This window comes from Globicephala melas, chromosome 2 (genome assembly GCF_963455315.2).
Source record: "Globicephala melas chromosome 2, mGloMel1.2, whole genome shotgun sequence".
Taxonomy (NCBI): Eukaryota; Metazoa; Chordata; class Mammalia; order Artiodactyla; family Delphinidae; genus Globicephala; species Globicephala melas.
In genome coordinates, this window is record NC_083315.2 from 142,968,503 (window position 1) to 142,996,025 (window position 27,523).

At 41.8% G+C, this 27,523-nt stretch overlaps 1 protein-coding gene across 1 annotated transcript; it reads left to right on the forward strand.

Annotated features, from left to right (window-relative positions):
- Positions 1-7,790: 7,790 nt before the first annotated feature.
- GARIN2 (golgi associated RAB2 interactor family member 2) lies at positions 7,791-27,446 on the forward strand. Its single transcript, XM_060293638.1, has 7 exons — positions 7,791-7,800; positions 8,250-8,425; positions 11,418-11,617; positions 12,322-12,838; positions 15,653-15,900; positions 23,178-23,206; positions 27,313-27,446. Exons 1-7 carry the CDS (start codon positions 7,791-7,793, stop codon positions 27,444-27,446), a joined length of 1,314 nt encoding a protein of 437 aa, XP_060149621.1.
- Positions 27,447-27,523: the final 77 nt, after the last annotated feature.

Consider the following 27,523-nt stretch of genomic DNA (forward strand, 5'->3'; position numbering starts at 1 on the left):
TTTTGATTTTTCAAACTTTCTTCCATAAGTGACTGAATTGAATGAATTTATGGAAATATGGTCATTTTAAATTATTCAAATGAGAGAGAAGATCTAGAACACAGGGCTTTTCTGTTCAAAGCTAAAAGGTTAGCTGGGGCCCCATTGTCAGAAGAGAGGGAGGCCACAACAGTTATATCTTCTCTAAGGTTCAACCAGAATTGCAACCTATGACTGTGATGGACCAATACTAAAAATGTGTTTACTGCTGTGTTAAGAATCTTAGAAAAAAACTAAGTAAATGCTATGCTTCAAAGTGCTACAAAGAACTAACCTCCAAGCTCCAAGTATCACAGAGACCAGTTCTAATGAGTGGCAGGTAAACCCCATCATTCAAGAGCTTTCACGTCATTATGGAAATAACACAACAAAAGAAAAAAAGAGAAACTATGTGGTAGGTATATGGGTGTTCACTATAGAATTTTTTCAGCTTTGTTATAGCTTTGAAAATGTTTTATCATAAAATATCAGTGTGGAGAAAGACTACATGGAAGTGGTATTATTTTCAGGGCATTTATAGACACCCTCTCTGATTTCAGTGGTCAGAAAAGCCAATGAAAACACTTGCACGCTAGCTCCCAGACTTTCACTCTCTCCCCTTCCCAATTTCCATTAAAACTCAAGCTGTTGAGGAGGACCTTCAAGATGGCGGAGGAGTGAGATGTGGAGATCACCTTCCTCCCCACAAACGCATCAGAAATACATCTACATGTGGAACAACTCCTACAGACCACCCACTAAACGCTGGCAGAAGACCTCAGACTTCCCAAAAGCCATGTGGCAGACAGGGTCTTGGTGCTCTGGCCCGGTGTCAGGCCTGTGCCGCTGAGGTGGGAGAGCCAAGTTCAGGACATTGCACCACCAGAGACCTCCCGGCTCCACATAGTATCAAATGGCGAAAGCTCTCCCAGAGATCTCCATCTCAATGCTAAGACCCAGCTCCACTCAACGACCAGCAAGCTACAGTGCTGGACACCCCATGCCAATCAACTAGCAAGACAGGAACACAACCCCACCCATTAGCAGAGAGGCTGCCTAAAATCATAATAAGGTCACAGACACCCCAAAACACACCACTGGATGCGGTCCTGCCCACCAGAAAGACGAGATCCAGCCTTATCCAACAGAAGACAGGCACTAGTCCCCTCCACCAGGAAGCCTATACAACCGACTGAACCAACCTTAGCTACTGGGGGCAGACACCAGAAACAATGGGAACTACAAACCTGCAGCCTGAGAAAAGGAGGCCCCAAACACAGTAAGTTAAGCAAAATGTCAGGCTGCCCTTCTGTGATCTCCCCACAAGAAAGCACAGCAGAGCACAGGAGACTCATCAGAGGGAGAACCTTGAATCATCCACTGCCCTTTAACAGAAAACTATTTCCCAAACATCGGTTGAACCATTGCGTGCAGTTCGTTTTGGCACATCTTACAAGAGACTGTGATGTTCCAAATAGGTCCACACCATGATTGGTAACTGCTGTTTTTTAAAATATCTAATGTCATGGGAAAATATTAGTATGTATTATATAGCTAAAGCAATTTGTAAAACTGGAAAGATATGAGATATATATGGATATATATATATATATATATATACCAAAACTTTAATACTATCTCCAGTTTTTAAGAGTGGTCCTAGTAAATAGTTAACAGCTGACCCTGCTTTTGGACCACTGACAAAACACGTGTGCACTGCCACACAGTTGGTTTCACAGAACGATTCATATGCCGTAAGAGCAGTGCTATCTTGATTAATTAACCAGCATAACTGAAGAGGTTAGGGGTGGAGGCTTTGGTATACAGAGCGATAATCTCAAATCACAGTTACAACAAAACTAGTTAAAATTCAGCACACATTTACCATCCATACACATAATTCAAAAGTATTGAAGTATTTCCAGAACAAATATTTAGCAACAAACAATAAAAAGCATCAAACCAGAGAAGATAAAATATATGGTTACATTCTTTGTTCCTTAGCTGACGCCTACCTTTGTTCCGGGGTTCAAAGGGGACAAGAGGGGCCAGGCCTGGTCTTGGCTACCAATCCCCTGGAGCCCTTCCTTCTCCTCATTCTCTCCTCCCTCTCTGTGGCCTTGGATCCACAGCTACACCTGCTCCCTTGGGAGATCATCCTCTCTCTGGAGGAACTGTTCTCAGATCCAGGGATTCTGGAAGCCACATAAATGACTGTGCTGCGAAAGGGCCACAGGGCACATACAGAGTAGCATGTGTTTGTGAACAGTAGACATACCCTCCAATATGTGGATGTTGTCACTTTGTTAAGTGATTTTTTTCCCCAAAAATGTGTACTCTATCATCCACTTGTGGATGAGCAAGAGTCAACTACTGTGTTTTATCAAATCTGAGATCTATCAATTATAAGATACATCATTATACTATGGACCACTGAGAAAGAAAAAAAATGCAGCTAATTATGTGACTCAATGCTTTCTTACTACTTGGGATTCTTCCACACAATATTTATCTGTCACTCTCTGTGCCCTCATCCTCTGTGCATTTCTTAGAGGAGTGCTCCACTCTGGTCTCTTGGACCTTCTTCCAAGCCTCTGATGTGCATTCTGCAAGTTTTATACAGAAACTTTCTCAATCTTACAAGAAGGTGTCAACAAAAGATTTTCAGGTACCCATTGGGAACACATTTTAAATGGCAATTAAATGCAACGCATGCAGTACAACCAATGTACATAATTTAATGTGAACAACCATGACTAAGTCCATGCAGGTACAGCCAAATGACAACCACCATGCAATTGTCCCTGCCAGTGGAGAGTGATCACAAGGCACACTCCATTTCACAGTTTTTAAGCTGAGGAAATTCCTTCATTCCTTAGAATGAAGGAAACTTGGGAAATATGAAACTAACAGTGATCAAGAAGGAACCCAGCCCGGCAAACACTGAGGAGATTATACTTTTGGACACAGGGTCAAGTGTGGTGGACCAGCACAAGCAGCTACAGGTGCTCACTGTGCAATAGCCATGCTATTCAGTGTTTTTTATACATTGGTGCATCCAGTGGTCCCAACACTGAGTTGAGTCGGGTGTTGTTTTTTTTTTAATTTCATTTTTTAATATTTATTTATTTATTTATGGCTGCGTTGTGTCTTCATTGCTGAGCGCAGGCTTTCTCTAGTTGCGGCAAGCGGGGGCTACTCTTCATTGAGGTGTGCGGGCTTCTCATTGCGGTGGCTTCTCTTGTTGCGGAGCAAGGGCTCTAGGCGCGCGGGCTTCAATAGTTGTGGCGCACGGGCTTAGTTGCTCCGCGGCATGTGGGATCTTCCCGGACCAGGGATCGTACCCGTGTCCCCTGCATTGGCAGGCAGATTCTTAACCCCTGTGTCACCAGGGAAGTCCCGAGTTGGGTGGTTTTATCCTCATTTTATAGATGAGGAAATTGAGCTCAGGGCTATTAAATAACATGCCAAGGTCACCAAGTAGCAGGTGACAGAGCCCAAATATGAACCTGGATGTGTCTGACTCCAGATTCCTTATATCCCCACCACACCAGTTTCCATACTGGCCTTACAGCGCTTGAGTTCTGAGAGCAATTATAGTTGTAGTTCACCTGGTCCCAGGTATTCCTGAAGGGGTTATTTCAGAATTTTATGGAGAGGAAAAAGGAGTGTCTATGGTGTCTGCAATCACAATACGGTGTGAGAACTACATACTCGTGACAAAATAGTATGAGCATATGTAAGTGTACACATGTACACAACTAGCAGTTGGGATGGTAGAGAGTTGAATAGAGTGCTGTGGCTCTTTATAGGAAGACAATAACCCAGGCTCCTTACGACCCTCCATGGCACAACGGTTATTTGAGTCCATATTACTAGCTTTGTCACATTATAGAATATCCTCATGACTATAGGAGCCCAGGATTTCACTTATTTGACAGTTTCAGGCCAGCTATGGGCTACAGACTCATGGCTGTCTGATTCCACTCACCAAAAACCATGATTGGCACCATCGCCAACAGCTCAGCTCAAATACAGACAGCAACCTTCTGACTACTAGTGTAATTAGAGGAACTCTTTTTTTTCTTTTTTTAATTTCAGCATGGGCAAAAGTCTTTATTTATTTATTTTAATTTTTTTTTTTTTTGGCCGCTCAGTTCCCTGACCAGGGATCGAACCCGTGCCCCCTGCAGCAAAAGCACGGAGTCATAGCCACTGGACTGCCAGGGAAGTCCCTAGAGGAACTCCTTTTAAGGCATGGTCCTCATGTAGTAAATGAAAGTAAGGATTAGTATTTTCTTCCTTTGTACACTTTATTTTCCATTTCTTGTCTCCTTCACAGAAGACTTCATCATTAAAAGGAGGAAGCCCAAAATGAAGTGAGTTAAAAACTTTGTTTCTGAGAGGACTGTGGCTTGATCCTGAGTTGAGGTAAGAGGTGATGGTGCGTATGGCTGGCGGGGTGTGGGGGGACCACGTAGAGCTACACTGTCACATGCGCCCTCACCCTTGCTCTCTCTCTCCCTTCGCTTTCTACTTACTCCACTTTCCAGGCTTTCTCTTTCTCCTTTCCTCTTCTGGGAATGACGCTGTACCAAAGACACTGCTTACAGGGATCAGCTTTTCTAGACCTCAAGCAGGTACACGTGAACTGATAGTAGAGAGTCTGGGCTGATAGGGACAAAAGCGTAACAATCACAGCTGTTCTGGGAAGTGAAGGGTGAATAGTTGCTGTGATATTGCTGGTAACCCTGAACCAAAAGGCGGCCGACCTTTGCTTTCCTTCCTGCGTCATACCTTGCTCTCATCTAAAAATGCACCTTTCTTGTGATTTCTTGTCAGATTCTAGGAGATCCCCGTATATTTAGGCCCCAAAGAATCCAGTTGATGTTTTCAGCACTTGCTGTGTCCTCTGATTCTCTAAGGCAGCTTCATTGTTTCTCAGCCACTCAGCGATGATAAAATAAATGCCTTGTCCTGCTGGATGTCACGGAGGAGAGAAAACCTAGATGGCAATGGGCCATTATGTGCCTTTTTCCTACCATCCTGTCACTGTGAGGATTCTCTCATTGCTATTGCAAAGCTCTCTCCTTGGAATCCTGAAGTGGCTAAATACAGCCTTTTGCACTGATGGCCAAACACTCAGAACTCATCCATCTCCCCTCCTCCATCCTCTCGTCTATACTAGCAGTCCCCAACCTTTTTGGCACCAGGGACCGGTTTCATGGAAGACAATTTTTCCATGGACCGGGGGTGGGGGACGTTTTCAGGATGATTCAAGCATATTACATTTATTGTGCACTTTATTTCTATTATTCTTACATTGTAATATATAATGAAATAATTATACAACTCACCACTGCCACTGATCTGACAGGAGGCGGAGCTCAGGCAGTAATGCGAGTAATGGGGAACGTCTGCAAATACAGATGAAGCTTCGCTTGCTCGCCAGCCACTCACCTCCTGCTGCGCGGCCTGGTTCCTAACAGGCCACAGACTGGTACCAGTCCATGGCCCGGGAGTTGGGGACCCCTGGTTTATACCTTCTTTTCCTTCCTCTTTCCTTGTATTATTATTCCCATTAAAATTTTTAAACAATCACAAACAGAAATATTGCAAGTACAATACAAAGACTTTTTTTTCCTGAAGCTTTTGAGAGTAATTTGCCAAGTTGTTGCCCTATTATCCCTAAATACAATCAAGGGCATTCTCCTACACAGCCAAAATACAACCATCAAAACCAGGACAGGGGCTTCCCTGGTGGCGCCGTGGTTGAGAGTCCGCCTGCTGATGCAGGGGACGCGGGTTCGTGCCCCGGTCCGGGAAGATCCCACATGCCACGGAGCGGCTAGGCCCGTGAGCCATGGCTGCTGAGCCTGTGCGTCCAGAGCCTGTGCTCCGCAACGGGAGAGGCCACAACAGTGAGAGGCCTGCGTACCTCAAAAAAACAAAAACAAACAAACAAACAACCAGGACAGGAGCATTGCCTATTACCACCACCTAATCCCAAGACCCCACTCAGCGTTTGCCAGTTGTCCCAGTAATGGCCTGCACGGCCAATGGATCCAGTTCAGAATCACTGTCGTGTCTCTTTAGCCCCCTTCAGTCTGGAACAGCTCTATACTCTTTCTTTGACTTTCGTTAGTTTGACATTTTTTAAGATCACAGGCCAGTTATTCTGTAGAATGTCCCTCAATTTGGATCTGTCTGATGTTTCCTAATAATTGGATTCAGGTCATGCATCTTTGGGAGGAATATCACAGAATGATATGTGCATCTCGTTGCATCCTGTAAGGTGGTACATCATTTTGGTTTTTCCCATTACTGATAGTGTTCACTCATCACTTCACTGAGACGGTGTCTGCCCGGCTTCTTCACTGTACAGTTATTTTTTCCCCTTGACACTGATAAATATGTTGGTGAGAGGTACTTTGAACTAAATATTCTGTTCCTCATCGAAATTTTAATTTACATAGAGTCTCATGGTCTCCTATTTTATTAGATCAATTCCCCTGCATGAACATATTACCCATCTCTGCCACCGTCCTCTCTCCCTCTCGGACCCCCTCCTCAGGCTGCTCGGCCCTGGTTTCTTACAATGGGCTGCACCCCTTCTCCTGGTAATAGATGCCCTCTTGCCTCCCTTGTGTCCTGAGCTGTGGCTCCTCACTCCCCTCATTACAGAGTCCTGCCTCCCTTTGTCCCAGCTAATGGATTTAGGACTAAATAATTCAGGAAGGGAAGAGAATAGGAAGAAGGGGAAGGCACCTTCTGTTGTCTCTGATTCACCCTCCTTTTCCTTTTTCCCATACGTCCTGACCTATCCTGACCCCTCGCACCCTTGCCGATTCTCACATCCATCTTTCCAAGCACTCAGGGCAGGACTGAACCTTAGGCCATGGCATAAGCTCCTCTAGTCAGACTATGAGGTTCTGATTCCTGGTGTGGGGACTTATAAGGTATGACCTCGGGTAAGTTACTTTCCCTCTCCAAGCCTCATGATGTATAAAATAAGCATCTTAAAAATGCTAGTTCATAGTGCTTTTAGAATCAAATGAGACAGTGCATGTAAAGCTATTATTGCCTGCCACAAAGCAAGAACTAAATATATTTTGTTGGTTATTATTTTCCATCCTCTCTGTTTCAGCTGATTGTTGTTGTTTTATCTCTCTCTTTTTTTCCTGAATGATCTGTCTCATTCTTTTTACATTTTGGCTCCTCTGGACTATTTCACTTTCTCTTGAGTTATTTCACTTTCCCTATGTTCATGTGTAAGATGCGCTGGAGGGGGGCATTGTGTTGTCACCAGCAGAAGGTCTGATGAGAATTCCCAGGGTCACACGCTCATGGGATAGCAGGCAGCGGTGGCCTCTGTGTCCCAGGCCCTGGCTGGGACAGAGATGGGGCATGTTCACTGCTACTCTCTAGCTTGGCCAGGGAAAGGAAAAGAAGGATCTCTGAGAAAGGACTGAGGTGGAAATAAACATTCAGAACTTACTGCTTTCCTCTAACCGGCATGGAGTTTGTGAAGAAGGAAGAGTGACCTTCTGAAGGTTTGAACAGAATTGCATTCTAGGACCTGTTCCTTTCTTGGAACTCTGTGATTTCTGGTAGATGAAAGGTGAAATCCAATGATGTAAAGCCATTGGTGTCTACTGAAGCAGGTTCTGGAGAGAGAGCCAGAGCGACAGCAGGAGATGTACAGCTGTCAGTGACTAGATAGATACCCACTGTTCACTAAGCCTCGGTAGTGGGTGAATGGTCAGGAAGAGATGGTCTCAGGTTAGTATGGTATACCCTGCTTACAGAAAAGGACTTTAGGCCCATGCATGCTGGGAAGGATAGAGGTACCATTAATTAGGAAGGTGGAAAATAATGGTTTGGGGAGGGGGGATGCTGAGAGGCCTCCCCTAACCACCCTAACTAATTTCTGTTGCCAGTCCCACACCCCAGACACTTTTTATCACATGGATCTGATCCAGAGTCTTTGTAGCCCTTATCACCCAACATCTTCTTGCTTACTCGCTGTTTCCCCAGAGACTGTAACCTGCGTGAGGGCAGGCATCTTATTGGTCTTATTCACATGGATCTCCAGTGCCCATCACAGTCCCTGGAATGTCGTAGATGTTGATAAAATTTGTTGAATTAGTGGAAAAGTGAGGCGACTTAATTATTATATTAGATTTTCTCTGTCTCTGTTCACTGTATTTCCATTTCTTCAACTTTCTGAGGTTTATACATAAGCACAATGAAGAAGAATGACAGCAAGTCTACTACGAGTATTGACGAGCAAGATGACATCTGTGTCCCAGGCTCCAAGGATCCAGGAGAGCTTCAAAATATGTTGGATGAAGGAGAGTATGCCCCTTTTGTATCTCCTCCCATATTAGAGAGCAGTTTTATCCAGGTAAATAATAATTGAGCCCTGAATTAAGTTCTAATAACTTTGGTAATTCATTTTCTCAAAGACAACAGAAAAGGTTGGAAAAATTGTTTTAATGCGGCAAGGGAATGTGTGATACAATTAAAGGAACAGTGTGGGAACTTCAAACAACCTAAAATAATTATGATGTAAAAGGAAAATTCATTTCAAATTTTCCCAACAAACTCTTACCTAGAAATTCTGTCCCAAGTCTACTGAAATTTTCATTCTATCATCATCTCCCCAAAACTACACAAAGAGATTATAGTCATTTTTAGAATATTCTGCCACAGGAAAGCACTCAGATACCTCCTTAACTTAGGAGACATTTTAAAGAATAACATCTATGACACAACTAGGGATTAAAATGCATTTTGGTTCTTAGTTCTGAAGGTAAAATATAATTGTCAAATTGTGCCAGGGAGAAAAGTTTCCTTCTCCTAAAAATGTACCTACATGATGAATGAAACTACACTTCAATGCATTTGAGAGCAGTTCTAACTTTCCGCTAAACATTCAACATTAAATTATTCAGACAGGGGCTTCCCTGACGGTCCAGTGGTTAAGACTCTGTGCTTCCGCTGCAGTGGGGTGCAGGTTCGATCACTGGTTGGGGAAGTTCCGCATGCTGTGAGGTATGGCCAAAGGGAAAAAAAAAAAAACTCAGACAAAGAAACAGGGAAATGAGTTCAATGGTGTGGGCCATACCCTTAAACTTCCTGAAAATGTCACAACCAAGTCTAACGTGAAACATGCCCATTTAAGCAGCTCCTCGGCTGATTCTACAAAGGAGTGACAGGAACGACAACATACACACATTCTCTGCACTGACGGGAGACCTCCTCACTTCCAGACACCATAGGAGGGAGGTGATGCCTCAAAGAACACTAATGTTTAAGTCATGCCCCAGAAAGCATGTGATGCCGCGATTTGATGTTCTTTACCTTCTGTGCGCTTCTTTCCTACTAATAATCTTTTTATTTTATTTTTCACACTTCTGCACCTTTTTCAAATAACCATTTGCAAGCTCTAATGAACACTGGGAGAGGCAGTCAGCATTCTATAAATCAGACATGGCCCCATGTCTTAACTGGGTATGTTATTCCCTTTAACACACACAACCTCTTGTGGTCGGTATGTCTTTGGCAGCAAGTTATCAAGGTTCCTGACTCAACTGTGAGCGAAAAAGAACAATTATCTCAAGTAGAGTGAAAGAACCACAGGACACCAACTCACTCTTGGGAGTCATCAGGGACCCGGGTTGTCTCTTTTTGTTGTCACCCTCAAATTCACTCCCTTCGTGATATCACATGCAAACAGGACATGACAGCTGCCAGCAACGGAAGGGATGTGTCTCATCCTTGAACTGTCTGTGAGGGCTGAGAACCCTTTCCCAGAGCCTCCAGGAGGCCCCCAGCAGTGTCTCATTGGCCAGGGCCTGCTGAGAGCAATCACTGGCCAGGGGATGGAATGGATCACCATGACCAGTTTAGGTGGATCAGGATTTAGCTCCTCAGCTGGGGCAGCATCCCTGAGGGGTGGATACTGGACAAAACCAGAATTCCATTAATCCGATGAATAGGAGCATGGCTTTGGGTAGGTATTCAATAGTGTAGGCTACAATCTCTTTCTAAATATATTTGCTTTTAAGTCATTTATGTTTTTGAAGCAGTTAATGTACAGCTGAGAAACCAAGTGTTTCCCCTCTCTGGCTTCCTTCGCATCCCTGTCTACCCACTTTCCAGTCTCCTCCTCTTCCAACTGGCAGAGATTCTCAGCCAGTCTATGTCCCACATTGTTCAGGTCTCAGCTAGAGGTCCCTTCCTCAGGGGAGGATTTTCTGACCCTATGGTGAGGGTGTGCTGCAGCTGTCCGATTGGTAAGTGTTCAGGAAGTTTACAAGTCAGTTGTTAAACACAGCCATCGTTAAGAATTAAATTATATAAACTTATAAATAAAACTATTCAGGGGCTTCCCTGGTGGCGCCGTGGTTGAGAGTCCGCCTGCTGATTCAGGGGACGCGGGTTCGTGTCCCAGTCCGGGAAGATCCCACATGCCACGGAGCGGCTAGGCCCGTAAGCCATGGCTGCTGAGCCTGCGCGTCCGGAGCCTGTGCTCCGCAACGGGAGAGGCCACAAGAGTGAGAGGCCTGCGTACCGCAAAAAAAAATAAAAATAAAACTATTCAAAACAAAGGCAACAAGGGATTTCCCTGGTGGTCCAGTGGGTAAGACTCTGCACTTCCAATGCAGGGGGCCTGGGTTTGAACCCTGGTCGGGGAACTAGATCCCGCATGCATGCCACAACTAAGAGTCTGCATGCTGCAACTAAGAAGTCCACATGCTGTGACTAAAAGCCCACATGACGCAACTAAGACCCAGTACAGCGGAAATAAATAAATAAGTAAATGTTTTTTTTTAAAGTACCCCCCCCAAAAAAACCAAAGGCAACAAATACTCAAAACTCATCATTCCTATTATATTACTACATTTTACTATTATCTTGAGGTTATGGATACAAGTTTGACTTCTGGGAGAATCAATTGGTTGTATGGATTTAACATAAAGAGTATGGTATATCATTGTCTGTAAATTGTGTGCTACTCATCTTTTATACCAGTGAAATTGATAATAAACTTATGAGTATCTCCCTAGAGACAGTGGTTACACACTTATCAGCACACCATTGCCTTCCTCCTCCCAAGTCAAGTTTTCTGTGATGTGCTCCACAGCACAGCACCCTGAACTTAGTAACACTTACAACAACACTTAGTGACATACTTGTTTAATGTTCGCCTTCCCCAGTGGACCCCACAGGTCAGAGACTGTGTCTGTCTGTTCTCTGTGATATCTCTAAGAATTCACTTGAACAAAGGCATCATGGTTCGTTTCTCCTTTATTCCTACACTGCTTGGGTAAACGAGGTTGTCAGGGCCACACACTTTAACAGAAAACTCCTCTTCCTGTTCTCTGCCTCAGGTCAACAGGAGAGGTGAATCCATTTACCTTCATAACCGAGCCAACTGGGTGACTGTAGGCATCTGCTCTTCCAGTCCCACCCTCAAGACCCCCAACGTGATGCTGTTGGCACATCTGACACCCGCCGCCCAGAAAGATTCAGAACCCCTTTTTAAAAGTCTTCTGACATCTCCTTCTCCGGAGAATCTGGTGCTCACCAGGTGAGTTATAAAGAGAAGAGGTTAAAGACCTCTCAGAAAACATGCTTTACCCCTGAGGAGCTGAGAATAGAAACACAGATGACAAGTGGTCCAAGGGAGCATCTCACTTGTGCTCCCTGCTGCAGATGAGAGAGTCACATCCTTAAAGTCTGGGGAGACAGTTTGACAACCTGGAAGTCAAACAGGCCATTCACTTTTCAAAACTTAAACCTAAGTAACAGGAACTGAGGGCTCATAATAAAATGCCTCACTAGAACATTCCCCCCACCCTATCCCAACTTCCATCAGAATTAGCTCTGGTCTTGTCTCAAGCCACCAACTTGCTGTAGGACCCACAGAAAATCACTAACTTCTCTCAGTCTCAACCTTGCAGGATTAACTAAATGGGACAACTTCTCCTAAATAAACAGTAAATAGTTGATATTTTAGTTCATGAGAGTCTTAGTATGATTCAGGCCAGATGGCCCTCAGGAGCCTGATTACCTGTACGAAAAATCAAAGTTTTGACCCTCAAAAGCTAAGAACCAGACCTGGGAACATATGGCCACAAGAAGGTCCTGCCCCATCCCATGCCTGCCCCTCCCCAGGCCTGTCAGAGAGACACGCCTGTTGTCCTGAGTCTCACGCCACAAACTGCTATAAAAGGAAAGTCCTCATGATAGTTTCCAATCAGGCCTCCAGATGATATTTGCATTTGTCTGCAGGTTTCTCCCTCTGCAGTTTGTGACTCTTTCTGTGCATGATGCTGAGAATATGCGCATCAAAGTAAAGCTGGTGAGTGGCCGAGCCTACTACCTACAGCTCTGTGCCCCTGCATGCAAGCAAGACACCCTATTCCGTCAGTGGGTGGAACTCATCTCCCTCTTGAATGAGGAGAAAGCCAAAGCTTCCAAAGTGTCAGAAGTCTTCAGCCTCTCAGAAATCAAAAACAGCACAGACATCACAGGGGCAGTGGACATCACAGATATTGCAGCCTTCACAGCTGTACAGACCCCACACCTGTACACATGTTCAGACCTCATCAATGGCATAGAAAGCATTGATTTCTCAGAATTCACGGACATCACCGATGTCACCGATGTCACAGATACTCCAGAAAATGAGGTCACCGAGGCCCCAGATATAAGGATTGTCACAGAAGTCACAGAAGTCACGGACATCTGCAATGTCACAGTGGTGTTTGAAAATGATGACATACTCAGGGCCAAGCGGGAGGAAGAGGTATGTGACATGGAAGACTTTCATTCTCTAATAATCACTCTCTTTCACCTTCTTTGGTAAAAGCTACCTGACATCGATTATCAAAATGCTATGGAACTTACTCTTAGTAACCTAATATTAACAATGAGTTCCGCTACCTGAACCCTGGTGTAAAAGAGTTGTAAGATGTTCCCTGAAACAGGCAGTGCACATCCATACCATACAACTTAACCCTGTAGAAAGCTATGGTGGGATAAAAGGAACTTTGGTATCAGAGTCAGAAGCCCTGGGTTGGAATCGTGCCCTGCTGCATGTTAGTTTGGCCAAGTCACTGAACCTGCGTGAGTCTGTTTCCTCACCTCTCAAATGAGGATATTAATATCATGCAAGGGCTATATTAAGGTTTAAATGTACACAAAAGTATGAAGTATACTGAAGGATAGGGTGAAATTTCAATAAGAAGTGAAGGTGGAAATAAGAAAATAAAATACCCAAAGTGAGCATCTTTAGAAAGGGCCAGAAAGTGGAAAAACACAGAAACACATCTGAGAATAAATCAGTTTGGCTGGAGCATAACATATGTGGAAAATATTAGGATATAGGATGGAAAGTTGCTTGCAAACCTTGAATGCCAAAATAAGAAGTGTAGACTCAGTCCTTGGGCAAACCTTAGCCACAAAATCTCTGTGTAAGGGAGTGAAAGCTGTGTTTTTAAAAGATTAGTCTGATGGAAGGATGGATGGCAAGTAAAGAGATCAGTGTGTAGACTGCTGCTGAGAAACCTCCGTGGGGCCCACAGCAGAAAAATGGCAGAGGGCAAAGATGGACATTTCCAGAAGAAGAAAACGCTAGCTAATGAATTTAGTGGGAAAGTTTTACCTCACTAGTAATCAAAGAAATGCAAACTTGAAAAAAATTTCATCTATAAAACTGCTAATTAAAAGAATAAAAATAGTCAGTGTTAGTAAAGGTGGGGTCACCTTGGAACTTGTAAACATTCATGGTAGGGTGAGAATCGGAACAAACTTTCTTGAAATCATTATGAGTCAAGAACCTAGAAATGTTGACACCCTTTGACTCAGTGATTCCACTTTTAAGAATCTTTCTTAAGGAGTTAATCATCAATAGGAATGAGGATTTAGCTATAAAGATGTTAATCATACCACATCTATACCATGTTTATAAAAATGAAATAATGAAAATACGGAAGTAAACTAAACATCCACCACAGAGAAATGGCTAAATGAATTTAAATCCACAAAGGTCAGGTACCATGTTTATCTCATTCAGGAGCAACCACAGTGACTGGCAAGATCATAGTCACTCAGGAAATATTAGTTAAACGAATGACTACTCTGTAGCTGTTAAAATTGTTGGAGAATTTTTCTTTACTTGGAAAAATGTTTATGATGTAAACCTGAGTGAAAAATGAAGTAAAGAATATGATCCTTATTACATAAAAATGCATGTAAACACACAGACAATAGGAGGGGGAAAAGTCATATTGTTAATAGTAGTTTATTTCTAGATTGCAAGTTTATAAGCAATTGATGTTTTCTTCTTTATATATTTCTGAATTTTCTGTTTCCTACAATAAAAATAATTTTTAATTAGAAAAATTCAAGTAGCTTTACACAGTTTTTAATAACATGGGGAAATTTTTATAATAAATCATTAAGTGAAAAATGTGGGCTATGACCACAAAGCAGACACATTCAAAATAAGTAAATGGACAGAAAGATCGCAATGAAATGTGTCATGGTAGTTATTTCTGGCCTGTGGCATCAAGCAAGCAATAATTTTCTCCCTCTAACTTTATATCTCTTAGGATTTTCTAAATATTCTATGATAAATATACATTACTTTCATTGTCAGAAAAAAATGTTTTAGCTTTAGAGAAGATTATTGCATTATTTTCAAGGAACAGCCATAGAGGTGATGGACTATGTAATAACAAAGGGAGGAAGAAGGTGCAGATGTGAAGGACATCAGAGAGACGGAGTCTTTTTTTAAAGATTTATTATTTATTTATTTTAATTTTTGGCTGCATAGGGTCTTAGTTGCAGTACGCGGGATCTTTCATTGCGGGGCATGGGCTTCTCTCTGGTTGTGGTGTGCGGGCTTCAGAGCTCATGGTCTCTGTAGTCTGCGGCACATGGGATCTCAGTTCCCTGACCAGGGATCGAACCCACGTCCCCTGCATTGGAAGGCAGATTCTTTACCACTGGACCACCAGAGAAGTCCAAGAGAGACAGAGTCCTTAAGACCGGTTGACCTATTGCTCTGAGGCCTGAGAGAGATTCTAAGGAAGGTGGGGAGCGACAGAAGTGGTGTATTAACAGAAACCAGGACATTAGAACAGGAGATATTTTAGGGTACTATGTTTTAGATTCTAAGTCTTTTGAAAAACAAACTCTTTAGTATTACTAGGAACCTCCAACTTCTGTCACCTATTAGATGCTCTTAAATCAAGAGCAACCTTGGATTGGGGAGCAGGTGTCAAGGCATTTCTAGAAAACCTTCCTTTCCTGCCAATTCAGGGAGAGGAAGTCCTGCAATTGAGTCCTAATTTTCTTGTGTGAGGTGACATTGGTATACCTGACCACATGAGTTTTAGCATGTGCTGTGTCAGGTCCCCATGCTGCCAGCCTCCAGCGCCCACCTGGGCTCTTCTCAATGGCTGTGCAATACCAAGCCTCACCCCCCTCATCATTGTGCCTGTGCACTTGAGGCCACTCAGTAAATATAGATGAAATAATTACTGCTCCTTAAATAATCTGCTTCTGTATGATGCTCTTCTGCTCCCTGATTTGCTGCCGCCTGTTATTTTCAAAGGAAAAAATGGAAAATATTCTGAAGGCTGGTTGTCTACAATATACAAAAATTAAGAATGAGTTTAGAGAATCCTCAAAACATGTCACCATCTCAAACCTAATGCTAACTTTCGAAGGTGAAAGATGTTTTCAAACTACCTTGACTCCAGAAGAAGGTGAGACAAATAAATCCAAAGAGATGAGCGATAGGCCCTCTGAAATAAGGCCAACAGACTCTAAAAGCACGGCTCTCAAGGCTGAAGAATCCAGGTATGTGAGGCAGGGAAATGCCAAGTGATGCTGAGATGTGAAGTATGTAAATAAGTGCATGCTTTCAAGTCCCTGCAACTAGGGCATTGTTTGCTGAAGATCCTCAGACATACATACAATGTAATTGAATGATAACATAATCAAATCACTTATCCACATTTGATTCAACCTTGTCTAATTTTTATTTTCACACCAACTTCTCACACCATTCAGTTGGCATTCTGGGCCATCTGCCTGGTGTCAGTGGTGTGTGCTGAAGAAAACAACAGAATCACGATGTCCACATTTTGGAGTTAGAGGCTAGAGTATTTACAGGTATTTTTATCTTTACACTTCTCTGTATTTTCTTCTCTACATATCCCTTACCCTTTTTTTTTTTTTTTTTTTTTTTTTTGCGGTACACGGGCCTCTCACTGTTGTGGCCTCTCCCGTTGCGGAGCACAGGCTCCGGACGCGCAGGCTCAGCGGCCATGGCTCATGGGCCCAGCCGCTCCACGGCATGTGGGATCTTCCCAGACCGGGGCATGAACCTGCGTCCCCTGCATCGGCAGGCAGACTCTCAACCACTGCGCCACCAGGGAAGCCCCCCCTTTCCCTTTTCTACATTTCCAATGAATAACTTAATAATCTGAAAAACTATTTTTATAATTGTAATACCCAATTGCAAGATGAATGTGAGAGACACTGTGGTATTATAAAGATAAAAATTAATATGACCATTCTGGAATAACAGCTAATAAGAAACCAGAGAAAAATATAGAGATCTAAATGCTACATTAGCAAGAATGAAAATGAGGAATGTCATGAATTATGTCTAAGTTCTTTTTAAATATAAAAAGGAACAGGGGAAAACAGGGAAACAAACTTTTTAAAAGTTTCACTCACTCATTCAATAATATTTACTGAGCACCTTCTATGTGCTAGAGACTGGAAATACAGCAGTGAAAACGAGTCATGGAGTGTTTCATTTTAGTGGAGGGTATAGATAATAATCAAATAAAGTATATTATGCCGCTGGAATGTGCTGCGAGAAAACAAAAAGTAACAGAAAGATTTGAGGAGGGAGGAGGGATAGTGGTCAGGAACTGCTTCTCTGAGGAATGGCAGAGATCTGAAGGAAGGGTGGAGCTCTGAGGGAATAGAGTTCCAAGCTGACTGACTGCATAACAATTATAAATGGGACATGTTAGGTGGTCAGCAAATGATCATTATTGTCACTATTACTTCATTTCCAATAGCGTAGATAAAAGAAAGTTGGCTATTCTGTCAAAACAAAAACAAAAACAGAAAACAAAATATCTTAATTGACTGAGGGTTAAGTGTTCAAAACTGGCTTTCTTCTTAACCTTCTTTCCCAGCTAAGAAGGGGTCCAGGGAAGGAAAGGAATATGGATGATCCTTAGAGGATTCTTAAGCCTTGAAGTCAGAGTAACATTTGCTTTTGCCCCTGGGCAGTCACATTTCTCGCAGTTCTAGGGCCTCTAGATCCAAGTGCCAATACATTCAAGGTGTTGGATCTTGATTATAATTTCAATACTTTTGGTTGTATGCTTCAGCAAAGCATCGTGTCTTATCTAGGGTTTCTATACCATTGGTTCTTTTTTTTTTTTTTTTGGTGGTACACGGGCCTCTCACTGTTGTGGCCTCTCCCGTTGCGGAGCACAGGCTCCGGACGCGCAGGCTCAGCGGCCATGGCTCATGGGCCCAGCCGCTCCGCGGCATGTGGGATCTTCCCAGACCCGGGGCACGAACCCGCGTCCCCTGCATCGGCAGGCGGACTCTCAACCACTGCGCCACCAGGGAAACCCTACCAGTGGTTCTTAATGTGTGGCTGGTCAGCAGCATCACCTGGGAGCCAGTTAATGATGTAAATTCTCAGGCCCACCCCACCCTGCTGAATCATAAACTCTGGGATAGTCTCAGCATTTTGTGTTGTAATAGGCCTCCCAGTGGTTCAAATGTACAATCAGGTTTGAGAACTGTTGCCTTATGAGAAGCCAGTCCTAGGTACAAAGCAGGGCTGAGCAAGGCTTGTGAGGGCTTCTCCTGAGGCCCTGGAGCCAAAATGGGGATTCCCCTTCATAGCCATAGGAAGAACAATCAGGTCAAATTCAAGGGAGGCTTCTTCAGAAATTTTTCCTATATGACCAAGAGCTTTGAAGTTTGGATTTAAAAATATATTAAAAATCAATTCATATAGATAACTAATGAGAACCTGTTGTTCTCAGGAACTCTACTCAATGCTCTGTGGTGGACCCAAATGGGAAGGAAATCCAAAAAAGAGGGGATATATGTATACATATAGCTGATTCACTTCACTGTACAGCAGAAACTAACACAACATTGTAAATCAACTATACCCCAATTAAAAAAAAATCAATTCATGTCTTTTTCTTCTCTGATTGCCATAGCTAGGACTTCCAAAACTATGTTGAATAAAAGTGGTGAGAGTGGACATTCTTGTCTTATTCCTAATCTTAGAGGAAATGCTTTCAGTTTTTCACCATTGACATGATATTAGCTGTGGGTTTGTCATACATGGGCTTTATTATCTTGAGGTAGGTTTCCTCTATGCCCACTTTCTGGAGAGTTTTTATCATAAATGGGTGTTGAATTTTGTCAAAAGCTTTTTCTGCATCTGTTGAGATGATCATGGTTTTTATTCTTCAATTTGTTGATGTGGTGTGTCATACTGATTGATTTGCAAATATTGAAAAATCCTTGCATCCCTGGGATAAATCCCACTTGATCATGGTGTATGATCCTTTTAATGTATTGCTGGATTTGATTAGCTGGAATTTTGTTGAGGATATTTTCATCTAAGTTCATTGGTGATATTGGCCTGTAATTTTCTTTTTTTGTGGTATCTTTGTCTGGTTTTGGTATCAGGGTGATGGTGGCCTCATGGACTGAGTTTGCAGGTGTTCCTTCCTCTGCAATTTTTTGGAATAGCTTCAGAGGATAGGTGTTAACTCTTCTCTAAATGTTTGATAGAATTCAGCTGTGAAGCCATCTGGTCCTGGACTTTTGCTTGTTGGGAGTTTTTAAATCACAGATTCAATTTCAGTACTTATGTTTGGTCTGTTCATATTTTCTATGTCTTCCTGGTTCAGTCTTGGGAGATTGTACCTCTCTAAGAATTTGTCCATTTCTTCTAGGTTGTCCATTTTTGGGGCATATAGTTGCTTGTAGTAGTCTCTTATGATCCTTTGTATTTCTGTGGTGTCAGCTGTAACTTCTTCTTTTTCATTTCTAATTTTATTGATTTGAGCCCTCTCCCTTTGTTTCTGGATGAGCCTGGCTAAAGGTTTATCAGTTTTGTTTATCCTTTCAAAGAACCAGATTTTAGTTCATTGATCTTTTCTATTGTTTTCTTCATCTCTGTTTCATTTGTTTCTGCTCTGATCTTCATGATTTCTTTCCTTCTACTAAATTTGGATTTTGTTTTTTCTTTCTCTAGTTGCTTTAGGTGTAAAGTTAGGTTGTTTGAGATTTTTCTTGTTTCCTGAAGTAAGATTGTATTTATATAAACTTCCCTCTTAGAACTGCATTTGCTGTGTCCCATAGGTTTTGGATCGTCGTATTTTTATTTTCATTTTTTTCTAGGTATTTTTTTTCAATTTCCTGTTAGATTTCTTCAGTGATCCATTGGTTGTTTAGTAGCATATTGTTTAGCCTCCATGTATTTGTGGGCTTTTGCAGTTTTTTTCTTGTAGTTGATTTCTTAAGTTCATAGCATTGTAGTAGGAAAAGATGCTTGATATGATTTCAATTTTCTTAAGTTCACTGAGGCTTGTTTTGTGGCCCATCATGTGATCTATCCTGGAGAATGTTCCATATGCACTTAAAAAGAATGTGTATTCTGCTGCTTTCGGTTGGAATGCTTTTATTTATTTTCCAGATGGAAGAAACTTTCCTGCTTCAGATTGAGGGTGGAGAAGTAGCTGAAATAGAGAAGTTTCCCTCAGGACACTGATCTATTATTTCTTGATGGTAACCGCTGAGTTCTTTCAGTGGAACTAAATAATGCCCAGGAGGACTACTAGAAGTCTGATGTGTTAGAGGAGAAAGAAGGAAGGGAGATTTAAAAAGTAACCAATTGGTGCTTTCCTGGTGGCGCAGTGGTTGAGAGTCCGCCTGCCGATGCAGGGGACACGGGTTCGTGCCCCGGTCTGGAAAGATCCCACATGCCACGGAGCGGCTGGACCAGTGAGCCATGGCCGCTGAGCCTGCGCTTCCGGAGCCTGTGCTCTGCAACGGGAGGGGCCACAACAGTGAGAGGCCTGCGTACCACAAAAAAAAAAAAAAGTCATCAATCATCTGTCAGAAGTAGTGAGAGAAAAGCAAAGAATGTAAGAGGCAAAGGTATAGAAGCAGGTGCCACTCAATAGAAAATATATCTTTTGCTGTGTATGAGTATGACTTTCATAGAAAAGCATAAGATTTCTAAAAAACAAATGAGATAAAATTGAATCCATCCAATCTAGCAATTTGTCCTAAATAATAATTAATCAGGTCTGATCATTCTGACATCTTCCTTCTGCTTTATTTCATTCATTATGTCTCAAAGTGTGTCCCGCCCTTGTCTAAGGCTTCAGAAACACACAGTTCAAAATCTAACAAGGTTAACTGTTTAAATCATTTCAACTTCTTTCCTTGCCCTTTTGCAAATAATAGATGCCCTGAAGCACTGGATTAACTTTTAATGCCTTTAAAAAAAAAACTTTAAAAAAAATAATTAGCAAACTTTTTTAAAGTACAGTTTTAGATTTACAGAATAATTGAGGAGATAGTACATACAGCCCCATATACCCACCCCACCCACCTCCTCACCCTCCTCTCATCCCCAGTTTCCCCTATTATTAACACCTGCATTGGTGTGGTACATTTGTTACAACTAATGAACAATATTGATATATTATTATTAACTATAGTCCCTAGTTTAAGGTTCACTCTCTGTGTTGCACAGTTTTGTGGGTTTTGACACATGCATACTGACAATGTATCCACATAAAGAACAGTCTCACTAAAAAAAAAAAAAAAAAAAGAACAGTCTCACTACCCTAAAAATCCTCTGAGCATTAGATAAGCTCTTAGCAGTTTTTTTAAATATTAAAAATTGTAGAGAGAGCTTAAGTTTTTAGGTTGAAAAATGATCTGCAGGTGCAAAATTTTGTTAGTCTCACTATTATGATCACTATTAGAAATGATGAGAAAATGAATGCCTATATAAATAGCAAAAATCTTAGAATTTTAAAGATTGAAAAGGATCTTGGTTGGCAAATCCCAAACTCTTCCAGGCCCTGCCCTTCAGTCTCTCAGCTTCCTGTGTGATCTATCTGCTGACCCTACTGTAGAGAAAGAAAGAAATAGATAAAAACAAAGCAAAAAACAAATTTTGGTTCTAACTAATCCTCTTAAGTCCAATTTAATCAAGCATAAGTTATATTTTATTGCCTATTTACATCAGGAACTTAATTACTAGCTAGAGCCTAATTTGAGAATGTTCATTATAAATGAAAGATGTGATAAGATCAAAGAACAGAATGGGATTCACTGATGCTTAATCCTGGGACAATTGCAGGATTAAGTCAGGACACCATGAGAGTGATAAATAAATTCTAGTATATATTCATTTTTCTTCTCCAAGACCATGGATTTCAGTGACACTTTCTAACCGTATACTTTGGAACAATGGAAAAAAAATTAAACAATGACATCATTGAATATTTTGCCCTCAGATTCATTGGTCTTTAAAATGTAAATTGAGCAACTTAAATCTAGATGAGTGAAAGACGCTGGAGACTTGTATAATGTCATTTTAGGTGCTTTAGAAGTGAAGGATTTACTTTATAAAGCATTTATATTCCTTCCCATACCTTGGCAATAGTACTACTGTGACTCTTCCCTTTGTTTTAAAGAGGATAATGGCAGGCTTTATTTTAATTTGCACCTATTTTTTTTTAAGTACACTTTCTTGATACTTCTCAGTCTCTTGAAAACTTTTATCATTAAACTCAACCTTATTTAAATCACCAGACCTACTTGGTACATGAGTAGTTGTTTGCAAACTTCTCAGAAAATTACTAATTTAACCTTAAGATCCATTGTAGAACCTGAACTGCATGGATTTGCCAGACCTCTTAAATGGATCAGAATTATGTCTTTGCACATTTATCTGGGAAGATATTATCTAAGGATAATTATTCTTCCCAAACCCTTTTACTCAAACAGCAATACTTCCAAAAGAGTTACTGAAATGTAGCCAAGGAACAAAGATTTGGTGAAAATTAGCTGACAAGTTTATATTTTAGCATGTCAATGAGGTTACAAAAATAAGTATTTTTTGATATTAATTTTAAAAATCAGGCATGCAGAAAACAAACTTCTTTATCCAAAGACATCTCTGAAAGTGAAATAGCCTGAAAAACTGACAGCTAGTCTCCTATTTTATCCACTAAACCATAAGAAGTGTATTAACTTGGACAAATACTTGGGTATGTTATTCACCTACAAGATTCCCATCAGGGCCATAGAGATTGTGATGAAGAGCTAGCAGAGTAGGCACTGTAACCCCAGTCACCCCTCCATTCCAGAATGTACCCCACGTGTCTATGAGAGCTTCCTGTGTGATCTATCTGCTGACCCTACTGTAGAGAAAGAAAGAAATAGTGATCAAACAGCTGACTCTGTTTACGGAAGCCCCAGAGCAGCAGCAGTTAGCTTCTTGGAGTCTCAACCTCAAATGAATTTTCAGGGGCTCGAGAGGTAGCAGGTTAGGGATGGTCACAGCCTCACTGAGTGACAGGTGATAGTTACAATAAAAATAGGTTAGGGCTTCCCTGGTGGCGCAGTGGTTAAGAGTCCGCCTGCCAATGTGGGGGACGCGGGTTCGTGCCCTGGTCCAGGAGGATCCTGCGTGCAGCGGAGCAGCTGGGCCTGCGCGTCCGGAGCCTGTGCTCCGCAACGGGAGAGGCCACAGCAGTGAGAGGCCCGCATACCACAAAAAAAAAAAAAAAAAAAAAAAAATAGGTTATATGTAATTACATACAACTCACTTTTACAGCTTTTACATGTTGGATAGCTTACATGTTATGAAAATTTAGGTAATTTTACTCTAAGATGTATTATAATGAATAATACCCTTGGCTTGCTAAATATGTTTCATTACTACCTACAAAGTACTTAGAGAATGATTATCTCATACTTAGTAGTTCTTTTCTAAGTATTTGTGGTTATACTGCCAAAACTTTGAAATGTGCTATTTATTTTTACAGGAGCAGGAGAACTGATTCAGACACTTCAGGTATGAAACAAATTCCACTACATTTCTTTGTGATCCCTGGTATCGAGCAGTCACCTCTGGGTCCTAGAACAGAGTAGTTAAGAACAAAGGAATCCAGCTAGATGTTTTGATGCATTCCCTTCCTGCCTTTGCTCCATTGTGAGAGTCCTATCCTGCAGAAACTGCCTCAAAGACTATATTCATGCTATCTTTCAAGTGGTAGGCATCACTTTGCTTTTTTCTGTGCTGATAGAGTTCCCTAGTTCCCTGAATGTCTAACTCACTGGGCGTGAACCACTCCCGAGGTAGCTCTGCGGGCAGAACCTGAACATGATACGGCCTCTTATTCCTACTGATTTGGAAGGGAATTGATCCACAGCGCAATTTCTTGGTAAATCTAAAACCACCTAGCCCCTCTTTTCTTCCTGCTTACGTCTTTGGCTTCTGCTTCGCTGTCAGGTGATACCATTTAATTACCATTTTCCTTACATATTTCCATGGCTTGGGATCTTTAACCTGTAACAAGTATTTGAAGTAGAGGCTGTCTTGTAGGCACCGGTGGAGATTTCTCCCCTTACTTGCTGCTGACCCACTTCTAAGTTACTGTCTAACTTCTGGGGGTGGGTAGAATGGGCCTCAGCTCCAGTCATGCACATAAAAGAACATCATGGAAGGAACACAGAAGCACACTTAACTAAATGTAAATGGAGAGGAAAAAAATACCAAAAACACTTGAAGACATTTTTAGTCACTTTTGCAAGAGTACTACCAAAAAAAAAAAAAGCAAATGATTGGTGGGGAGGGCTAAATGGGTAAAGGGGATCAAGTGTATGGTGACAGAAGGAAAATAAATTTTTGGTGGGGAGCACATTGTAAGATATACAGAAATAGAAATATAAAGTTGTACACATGAAATTCATATAATGTTACAAATAAATGTTAGCTCAATAAAATTTTTAAAAAGCAAATGATTATAGGAAAGCTATTTATACAAGTGGGATTTGTCTTTGGGCCTTCCCACTGGAATTTAGTGTCCAAAAAACCAGGTGAACTTCACTGTAATGTGGTTTTACCTATATTCCAATCTACAGTATTAAACCTGAAAACAGGGGCTTCCCTAGTGGCGCAGTGGTTAAGAATCCGCCTGCCAAGGCAGGGGACACAGGTTCAAGCCCTGGTCTGGGAAGATCCCACATGCCGTGGAGCACCTAAGCCCGTGTGCCACAACTACTGAGCCTGTGCTCTAGAGCCTGCGAGACCCAACGCAGCCAAAAATAAATAAATAAATAAAATAAATGTGTGATAAACCTGAAAACAATGTAGGAAAATGCTATCATAGTTTATAAGAAAAATACAAAATTTTATTCGCAATATATAGAATTTTCATCTATCAATTTCTATCCCAAATTTTATTTCAAAAAGAAATCAAATCTGTAAAAATTCCAGAGATATCCTACACCGGCAAACATTTTCCTCTTATTTTCTAAAGACAAGGATAAATCTAGCAACAGCCTTACCACTAATACATAATTAGTGCAGGAGCATATAATTAGTACCTTCTTTGTACATTCTGAAGCACTCCTTATTTTAGCCATGGAAATTTGAAATTAATGTAGGACATTGATACTTTTATTTTCATCTTATATGTGACTGATTCTTTTACATGTCTTCTGGCACAAACTCAATTTTGTTCAACTGAACAAGCATTCATTGCCTATCTATTATATATGAGGCACTGTGACAGGCTCTGGGAGAGATTAAAAATAAATAACAGGACCTATTACCTGGCCTCAAGACATGTGCACAAATAACATAAAGAGGAATGTTATAGGCCCTATATGAGAAAAGTGGAGAACTAATTTTAGCTCAAGAGAGAAAATCATGAAAGATTCTATGAAGGAAGCAGTCTTTGAGTTAGGAAAGGGGAAACAAGGACATCCTGGATATAAGGAACAGTGTGGGCAAAATCAAAGGAATGAGACAGGGCTGGGCATGTTGAATTTAGGAAAGGCAGCTGGAAAGCAAGGCAGGAGTCAGGTCATGGAGGTTTTAATCCACACTAAGGAGTTTGGAAAGTACTACTTGGTAGGTAAGGAGGAGTCACTGAAAGCCAAGGAAATGACAAAATTAGTATTACATTTTAGGATGAATACTCTGACTGCAGTCTCTAAGAGAAGCTGGAAGAGGCTAGAGGCAGAATGTCATTATAATAGTCTAGGTGAAGGGTACCAAAGTCTTGGCCAGGCAAGAAGCAATGAAATGAGAACAAGGACATGAACACACAGTCAACAAGCTTTAATGACTAAACTACCTGTGTGGACACGAGAAAAAAAGGACTGAGGAGGACAGAGTTTGGGAGGCCACATGACTAGGAGGTAGTGAGTCCATGAAGCAAGCTGGGAAAAGGAAGAAAATCTGGAAGGAAAAGGTGAAGAAATCAGCTATGAAACACTGAACTGAGAATCAAAAGCCCTAGGTTTGAGTCCTAACTGCACTTCCTCTGTTTCATGAACGCATCATTTAATCTCTCTGGGCCTCAGTTTCCTCAGCTATCAAATGTGTGTGCATATGGGTGGGGGAACGAGGAGGGCGCGACTGGCTGTCTCAAGGCCCTTTCTGCTGCTGTGATTTTCTTAGCTCCCGTTTGTGGTCCTGGTGGCGCATCTATGTAAATTTACCAGGCAGCTTGAAATGGGGCTCCGGAAATCAGGAGCTGAGGAAAGATACGGCAAACGTGCAGCGAAATTCCCCTCTTGCGCTTGTTAAATCACGAAGATGGTACAATATACATGTTTGGCATGCAGCTTTCACGAAGTATTAATTATTTTCCCTGTTTGTTTTCTTTCATGTACTTTCTCATTCTTCCCGCTTTCCTTTCCTGTATCTTCTCACTTTTCCTTACTTAGGATTGTACAGTTTTTCAATGTTCCCTCTGATTAGCATTTCTTTCCCCCTTATCACACTCTTCTGAATCACTTCTTTTTTCCCCTTTCACACTCAACACTCTTCACCCCAAGAAAAGCAAAGATTAGTAGAATTTTAATCCCTTGTCCCATTGAATTTAGACTGAATGTAGACGGAAAGTGAGTTTGTAAATCTGATTTCTATTCTAGGCAGGAGCCAGAATAATAACTGCTCCCATGGCAGTAAAACAAATCACTGTTTCTATTAACCCCATCAGATTCACATTCACACAACTCCTGGGCAGGGCTAGTTGGGGACCATGGTCTCCAATTCATCTCTCCAACCTCTCAGCAGTTTGAAAGAATGACATTTCTTCTCCTTTTTGAGTAAGGTTTTGGGTAAAGTGGCACTGCAAATGTACTGTTTTTATGAAAAGGCTACAAGGCAGGGCCCAGGCTAAACCCATCTTCTCTGGATCTGGGTCCATCTTTCTCCTTTATTGACTTTCAATTTCTTACCTTTCTAAGCTTTATTCTCCTTAACTTTGCTGATTTCTTTACAGTGAGCCCAAACAATAGGTTTATCTATAATCCCGTGTTATTCTTCCAAGATGGAAAGAAATGAGACAAAGGATAGAGATTCAAGAAATAAGAAAAAGAGGGCTTCCCTGGTGGCGCAGTGGTTGAGAGTCCGCCTGCCGATGCAGGGGACACGGGTTTGTGCCCCCAAACCCGGTCCAGGACAATCCCACATGCCGCGGAGCGGCTGGGCCCGTGAGCCGTGGCCGCTGAGCCTGCGCGTTCGGAGCCTGTGCTCCGCAACGGGAGAGACCAGAACAGTGAGAGGCCCGCGAACCACCACCCCCCCACCACCCCGCCCCGGCAAAAAAGAAAGAGGGAACTCATTTAAGAAATACTGGGAGTCCTCCCCTCCCCCACCCATCTTTCTTTTCCACTTTCCTCTTAACTACCGCAAATCAAACCCTTGGAATCCTAAGCAGCCAGGTTCATTCTGTTTATGAAACCAGGGCTAAAAAGAAAAAGAGTGGGAGAAACTGTGAAATTTAACAATGGGCTCCATCGGAAAGAATAAAGACATTTTTGATGAGACATTTTGGAACATCATTTGAATTTAAGACTCAAATTTAAGTTCTCTCTACTTCTGTGACATTTTTCTCTCCTGTTTTTGGCTTTTTTCTCTCCTCACTTCCTCTCTCTCTCTAGTGATCTCTCTTCCACCTTGTCCCAGTATTTTCTGGCTCTCTCCTCTCCTGTCAAATCCTCTTCTAATTTCCTCAGTCTTGTGCCTCATCTGTCCTCCCTTTCTCAGGGGAATACATGTGAAGAAAGGAAAGTAAAACAAGAAAAGGCCAATGGGAAAAAACAAGTAAGACAACCTAAAGGTAATTTTTACAATTATAAGTCTATAGATATA

Coding starts and splice junctions, on each gene's coding strand:
- GARIN2 (XM_060293638.1), top strand. Junction 8,426..11,417: donor TAGAGAGCAGTTTTATCCAG/GTAAATAATAAT, acceptor TCTCTGCCTCAG/GTCAACAGGAGAGGTGAATC. Junction 15,901..23,177: donor CTCAAGGCTGAAGAATCCAG/GTATGTGAGGCA, acceptor TTATTTTTACAG/GAGCAGGAGAACTGATTCAG.